This window comes from Chondrus crispus, genomic scaffold (assembly GCF_000350225.1).
Source record: "Chondrus crispus Stackhouse genomic scaffold, scaffold_54, whole genome shotgun sequence".
NCBI classification, from domain to species: Eukaryota; Rhodophyta; class Florideophyceae; order Gigartinales; family Gigartinaceae; genus Chondrus; species Chondrus crispus.
The window spans coordinates 125,068-133,019 of record NW_005178519.1 but is presented as its reverse complement, the minus strand read 5'-3'; the positions used below and the strand labels follow the sequence as shown (position 1 = coordinate 133,019).

The following is a 7,952-nucleotide window of genomic DNA, read 5'->3' as shown; positions in this document are numbered from 1 at the left end:
CGTTTCACGGAGGGAACATGGATCCATGTTGAGGCCTAGTCTGGTGGTATCCTCACCTACTGTCATCTGAACATGTTGCTTACCAAGATCGATGCATGCCTGTAGTCCCTCAAGGGTCGGAAGCCCTATGATCAGGTCGAACGGCGTTCCTTTCACGACTAGGAAGTCCAACTTCACAATAAGTTCACCAAACGATGGTGGTATCTGATGAAGCGATCCCAAGCAGGGCGCATTAGCACCATCTGCCACCGTGATATGCTTCTCAGTCGGTTGCGGGGAGAGGCAAAGCTTAGACGCCAACTTTGGCAAGATTATGTTCGATACGGCCCCAGAATCTAACAGGGCTTGAGCTTCCGTCCCATAAACCTTCACAGTTACCAGCCGCAGCCTTCGAGACTTCGTATCGGCGTGACCTGCGAAAGCACGACCACGGACTCTTTGTTTCGCAAACAAGCGGCCTATCTCCTTCTTCGCCACTTCCGCATCTCCGCGAACAAGCTGTCCGAAAGTGAGTCCGGAAGATGCGTTTGCAAGCTCCGAAACGACATTATACTTCCTCACATACTCCTGGAGGGATGTTTTCCTGGTCACTTTCATCGCTTTCTTCCTCTAGTGGGACCTCCTTGGCCCCACTTTAAGCGGCAGAGCCCTCTTTTGCATATCGAATGGTACAGGCGGGTTCAGAAGCCTGGGAATGGACACCTCCTCCCGCGTTTTGTGCTGCTTGGGAAGCGGTTTCCCGTCTGCGTTTCTCTTAGTGAAGGACACGACTTCTCCGTCGTTCGCCTCGTCAATATAGGTGACCTGGGCGTTCCCTGCACCTTCTATCGCAGGTGCTGTGGACTGAGTCGTGGCTCCTGCCCTCGGAAATGAGGTTCTAAGCCTGGTCCAGCACGTCTCCTTTGCATGACCAAGCTTCCCACAATTCGAACAACGAGTGTCTCGGCGCGGATTAGAAGGGCATCGGCTGGCTCCATGCCCCGGTTCCCTGCAGAATGAGCAGGTTCGGACCTGGTCACCTTGATCTGCTGTCTGATTCTTCTTTACCAACAAAGAAAGTTCTGCTAGCCGTTCTGCTAGCACGTCCACTTTCTTTTCGATCTTGTCCGGCTCCTGGCGTCTTTCCGGTCTCTGTAAAATGCGTTGAGGCGCCGGAGGCTGTGGTTGCCTAGCATTGTCTGCAGCCATAAAGGCTTTGCGGCCAGACACGAAGTCCTTAACGGCCTTCTTGAGCGCCCCGTACGAGGTAGGTGCCCTATACAAGACGAACTGTGACACGTTGGTGTGCTCCATGACCGCGTTCCGGAGTAGTCCGAACTTGACTTCACGGTTGAACTCTGCTTTATCGAAGCGGCGATCCATCACGTTTAACGACGCGAGCACGTCGTTGCCGTCCAACCTACTCGCGACTGCGAGCCTGATGTTTTCTTCCGGTTCAGGGACTGACTTGAAACGGTCGAGCAATGCCTTCTTGACGGCTTGGTAGTCGGTGGCTTCCTCGTTCAGTCCACGGGGCTGTACGTTTCATAGTAGTAGTCGAAAGCCTCCCCTTGCAGGTAGCACAGTAGCTCTACGGCTTAGTCTTCGTCGGACTTGCCTTTCATTACGACGTTTTCGTAGACAAAGAAGAACTTGGCGACATCCGCCTCGTGCTTACCATCGAACACCAGGGAAGCGGGACCCGCCTGACTGTTGGCATCGGCCCTCCACAAGAGTACCATGTTGGGGTGAAAACGGGATGCGTCGTCCCCGTGTCCTACCCGTGTGTGTTTTCTGTCACGTTTCTTCCCTTGGCCGTACAGGACGACCGAAAACCACCGCATTTATACTCATTTTGCGCACGGTCTACAATTACTAACTTAAACTTCCAATTACTTACACCGGTCCCAACCACGTGTCACAGTACCCTTCTGTATCACTGCCACTCTCGCAGATTCTGTATCGGTACTTTCAATCTACGGAGAGTACAGTGCGTACAACTGTACTAAAACGATGGTCATCAAGTCAGCAAACTTTTGCGGATGCAGTACCAGTAGCCCTCAATGCCGTAGCGGCTACCCCGTAATGCCACCTTCTATACAGTAGACCATTCACGCAAATTCTCTCGGACAGCCCAAAGAGCCAAATAACTACTGAGAAGACAACCATTTTTGACGTATCACAAATAAATATATTACACACTAACTGTAAATGTGGTCGACCTTTTCGACAAGAAACCCGCGAATCGCCAATACATGGTCAATTCCCGGACTTCGATTGAATGTGAAAGCGCGGCATCTCAACCTGTAACGCCCAGTTCATTTGATAAAAGACCGGGCCACATCGTAATGACAGAGGTCAACGCCTTTCAAAAACTCAGAACTGGTTTCTTCCCGCCCTCATCCCGCCCCCTGCCGCTCCGCCTTCTACACCTACAGTGTCAAGCCCCACTTCCCCACGTTGCCACCTTGCCACTACAATCACACACACGCCACCTTCATACCTACACAACTCCACGCCCATTTCCACTCCCTCCCATCCAATCACCCTGTCCCCAATCGTCTCTATCCCGCTCCGCACAAGTTTCTCTCCATCTGCTCTGCCACTATTACCCCTCTTGCCCCACCAACGCTTCCTCCCACGCGTGCCCCTCTCGCCTGCCTTTTCTTATCATTATCGCACACCGCCCTATGGCCTGCTCTTCATCTCACGATGCAGCACAAGCCTGCAACTCTTCGCCAATGCGTCAACTGATCGCCGTAATGAGCTCGAGGCGTTCGAGGACGAGCGCCCAGATGACAGTGATGAGGGTAATGGGACTGATGCGCCAATATTTGACCAATTCTACGATCAGGACGGTGCGAAGGCCATTCTGGAGATGACCAACGTCAACCCGGCCCAATTCAACGGCATTTGGGCTGGGTTTGAGGCGTTGGTCCTTGCAAACTACAACGTGGGTCCTGGGCGCAAATGAACGCAGAAACCTGAAGGCGTGCTGTTTATAGTATTGGCGGTTCTCAAGCACGGAGGTACGTGGGATTTTTTTTGGCGAGGATGTTTGGGCATAAAACGTCCGCGTTTGAGCGAATAGTGCTTCGGTTTATACAGCTCTTATCCGAACCTTTTTATGAGCACTACGTCTCAAACAAAACGAAAAGATGGACCATGACGGAACTGCACGCAAATGGGCATGTTTTTAAAAATCATCCCATGGCAAGGTACGCCACGGTTGTGACGTTCAAGCCTGCCTTCAGGGCGTCGGGCAGTGTCGAGGAGGGAAAGCGGTATTACCTTGGTAAACACAAGTTGTATGAATACAAGGTTGAAGTCTCAGTTACCCCAAATGGTTTCGCTGCCGGGTGTAGTATGCACGAGCCCGTGTCCGTTTCCGATCTTGTCATTTTCCAGGAAATTCAGTGATTTCATCGCCGCACCCAGCGCAAAAGGAGTAATGAAATGGACATGGCAGACAGCAGCCCGCTTGCAGAGAGGTATCCGAACTAGTGGGCAGTGCTAGCCGATAAAGGCTATCAAGGCGCTGGGGAGTTTTGTAGAATTATTCATCCCAAGCGCAAACCACAAGGCTCTTCTTTGTCTCCCGAAGATGTTTCGACAAACAAATTTATATCTAGTTACCGCATTTTAGTATAGAACTACTTCGGACGTTTATGCGGGCTTTGGAATGTGTTAGGGTCGAAATGGAAGTGGTGCGAGATTAATTATGACCCCATATTTCGTATATGTCTAGGGCTGACGAACAAGCGCATACGCTGGAAGCCGCTGCGAGATGACGACATGCAGTTATATCAGCAGCTTACAAGCAGGTGGTACCACATTGGGAATTCTCAACTCGAACGACGCCGAAGGATGCAGAAGCGCTATCGTCAGAGACGAGCGGACTTCGTGCAACGCCAATTGCGTGCAGAGGGGGTGCAGGAGCTGTTTGGGAGACAGCCAAGCGAAAGCATGTAGGGACAGCAGAAAGATACTGTACTATCGTAAAAGTATCATTTTTTCTCTCGATTTTTATGCATTGCTGTAGACGGCGTTGAGTCGGCTGTTGGTATCAGACGCATGAGACATGGTACACGTGTGCAAGGAAACAGTGAGCGGGATGTCACAGCAGGCACGAACCGCCTTCCGTTGGAGTTTGGGTGGGGAACGGATCTGCACGCAACCTTCGCAAAGGCAACAGGAGACGGCACCAAAAGGATACCTCCAGGTCGTCGAGACTCCATTTCGCACAGGGCAGCTCTCTCCACCCCTATTTATTTCCCTCGACCCCGGCCCTTCGGCCGCTTCTCGCACGCCTTCATCCATCTCGTAGTTCTATCGTCAAGTCGAAGATCCTCGCGTTCGCACCTCAAATCTACTTTGGAATCCAATTCTCGAATGGGATTTTCATTTCCATTCAGCTTCGCTTTCCCGCACTTTCGTCCTCTTCACGTCCTTTGAACACGCAGCTGAAAGTGCACATCCCTGAAAGTTCACATCCCTGGAAGGACACTGTCTGACATCCGCAAATCTGGATACCTTGCCAGAGATACATTCTGTCCACGTATCCCACGTGTATATCTTACAGTTGAAGTCCATTACAGCATATTTTAGCTCACCTTCAAAAGGACCGAGTCGTCCTGCAATTGTCACTGTTCTGTGCAAATCCCCTCATTTGCGTTGGAGACCTAGTGCAATCCTCTCGTTTTCGAGACCCTATTCTACTAGGTCTGCGAGTCAGATGTTCAGCTCGTCATCGTAGGCCTCTCATATGCGAAAATCGTTGATCTTTTCGGAAGGCATGTGATCTTGGCATACTGGGGTAAATTAAATCGAGATGTATCGCAACGCATGCAGGAAAACGGTCTTTTTACTCAAATGTCGTTCATGACTCCAGGTACAGACTATCAACGTAATGGCTCAGAAAAATTTCAATCGCTGACCTTCTCCTCCTCGTCACCAAACAGAGCACTTACCCCCTCCTGTTCTTCCCTCGTGCGCAACGTGCGTTCCATTGCGCGCTTCCTACGCTTTCGATACGAGGCCCGAGCACGTTTGCGCTTATTCACGCTCGTTTGTGCTATATCGTGCAAACGTTCAAATAACGTTCATACGATATACCATCACTGTCTCGCAACGGATGCCATCTGATATGTACATTAGTCAATGGCATCATCAAACGAAATATGTCGTCGAACCAATCCTCAGCCCATCGATATTTGACTCTGGATAAACGTCACGTCGTTTGCGTAGCGACATATATTGTAATTTTTGAAAGTTTTCTTCTCTGATATGAGCCTGGTCATCGAGTACCGGCGCTCGTACAATGTGACAAACTTGGAGTAAGCATGTTTCGAAAGCATTTTGATCATCTTGGTCACTCTTTTTTCGAACGTCGGTGCCTTCATTCCAAAAAGATATGCCATCATGTCCTATTTGCTTCCATGTTTCAGTACGCTAACCGTCATAAAAAGCAAATCCTTGGCATGAATAGGCGACTTGCTTCCTCGTCCAGTGTTATAGTTTGGCGTACGTGTTCGGCCACATTGTTCCAAATGGACATGAACTCATTCAGAGTAAAATTTGTCATGTCCATGATGGCTTGATTGCCGTTCTCTACGAAAAATTTGTTAATGATGGGAGAGTCACTTTCGTGCCCGTCCTCACTCTCTGAAAGGCTACCGAGCTCGTCAAAATTTTCGAGTTCCTCTTGCTGTAGTGCGGCCTGTTCTCCAAGTATCTGGAGTGCAGCAGCGGGATCGGCGCTCTTGAGTGAGCGTGTCATGACAGGCGATCGCGATGGATAAGCAGAGCGGAGGATTGGATGGGATTCTGTGTGAAGTCGCGTTCAGAAGTCTCAAGTGTGGAAGAGCAGACAGTGCATGGACTTTCGTGTGATCCGTAGATGGGCGCCAATTGTTCCATGGTAAGATAGAATTGTGTGCGCACACCATCGCCGAGTAGCGTTTGCTCTGTTTCGCGCGAAAATGCAGAGACTTCCGATGAGATTGTGTCTATTCGTTCAATGGGGACCAACGCGGAGGATGAACACTCTGATGTAGAGGGGCAGATCTGCTGTCAGCTTTGTTGTGTCCTAATTAAAGACCATTGAATTATGATATTCCCCTGCAACTCTGTAATTTCGATGTCAATCTGTAACAAACCGCTTTGATTTCGAAAACAACTGCTTATGTGAAAGGATTCACCATAACTGATCCCCACGCCTACTGTACATTTCTGCTCGGTACATACCCTTCGAAGGGTGGACATTGCTGGCTCTGCATTTGCCGAGACTCTTCCACAGCCGTTGATGTCTCCTTCGCGTCGACGTCACATCCACCCTCAACCTCACCGTCCCGCAAGCGTCTTCCCCCCACTCCTCTTTTCCGCATTCTCAACCTCGTCTGTCTGCCCGTTCCCTATTCGCACTCATTCCTGGTCACGAACACCCCCTCCCTCTCTCGTATCTGCTCGTCGCTTTCATTTCATTTCACGCCGTTAATCCCTAAATCCAACATGCCATTTCTCTGCAAGGGTCGACCGACGCCCCAGCGCCCGTGCAACAACGATCCCAGCGCAAAGCCGAGGTTTATGACCGCCATCGACTCAGTCCGCGATTTCATCCTCGAGCGCGACGCCTTCGGGCCGAAGTCCAGAGTCGGAAACCTCGCCTCCTCGCCCAGCAACGGCAGGCAGAAAAGACGCGTCCAGACCGCTGAGCGCTACATGGCCGCTCGCCTGGCTGGTGAAACAGACGAAGTGCTTCGCTTGGTTACAGAAGATGTCGAGCTGGAGTCGTCCCGCGATGGCAAAGTCGCCGGCAAGGACCGTTTTAAAGGTTATCTTACCCGCGTTAAGCCCACGGGAACTTGGAAGAGGGCGACGTGGAACACGGCTATGGGGAAGGCGGAAATTCTGGGAACTGTCAAGATTCTTATGGTCAACGTCGGCGTCATTGCCCATTTTGGCTTCAATCGCTCGGGAAAGATTAACCAAATATATGTAGGGACCAGGAGGAAGGCACAACAGCCATAGCTCGCCATCATACCGCACTTGAGTATGTTTTGTGGAGTTTGGGAGAGAATTGGGATAGAGCTCACTGCCGGCAGACGCTCGAGGCAGTTAAGACTAGGAATCAATTGTACAGGGTTAACTATAGGGAGCTGTCATTTTTTTGAAGGTTTTACAGTTGCATGCAACTCCTCTTGCGATTTGTAAACATATACAGGGGAGAAAAAGGATAGCAACGCTGAGGAACGTGATTAATCTGCAGGTATCTGTGTGGGCGAGTAATGTTTGAACAAGCGGCGGCAGTCAGTTTTGAGGTGGAAAACAATACCCTTTGTGAAACTTTAATAGAATTCGAACGGCTAACTATATTTCGACGCTACGATGAAGATAGACATGAAAGGGAAGGGGATGAGCTTAGCGCTCAAGTCTGAGACAAAAGAAACCACTCTGCCGTGACAGAATCCACCCAAAACCGTTAGGACCATAGAACTAAGACGCTCTTACACCTCCTCGATATCCGACCGCAGACCGTTGCTCCTGAGCATATCACAGTACCCCTCACTAATCTCAAAGATCCAAATACCCACGACTGCCTTTCCCGAGGTGTGCGCCTTCTGCATGATGGCTGAGGCGGCCGCCGGCGTGAGCCCGGGGACGACCTTGAGCAGGACGCGGGTAACAAACTCCTTCGAGTGGCTCTCATCGTTGAAGATGAGCACCTTGTACTTGCGACCGGGGTCCACCTTCTGGCGAACGCGCGCCGATTCCGTCTCGGGCGGGGTCGTCGGCGTCATTGTCAGCAAGTTGTTCAGCATGGTGCGCACGTCTTCCTTCACGGGGGCGCCCAAGGCGGCCATGCGCGGACGGCGGTGCGGCGACACGTGCGCGGGCGCGCGCGATGAGCGCGCGCGGGAAGGGCGGGCCGGGAGGACGGGGCATAAAAGCCATGGGTGAATGTGGAAGAGGGC

At 51.2% G+C, this 7,952-nt stretch overlaps 1 protein-coding gene across 1 annotated transcript; it reads left to right on the top strand.

Moving 5' to 3' along the window:
* The first annotated feature begins 6,088 nt into the window (after positions 1-6,088).
* CHC_T00006897001 (hypothetical protein) lies at positions 6,089-7,471 on the top strand. The gene is made up of 3 exons (XM_005710174.1): positions 6,089-6,109; positions 6,235-6,975; positions 7,403-7,471. The coding sequence occupies exons 1-3, from the start codon at positions 6,089-6,091 to the stop codon at positions 7,469-7,471; spliced, it is 831 nt and encodes a 276-aa protein (XP_005710231.1).
* The last annotated feature ends 481 nt before the right edge of the window (positions 7,472-7,952 follow it).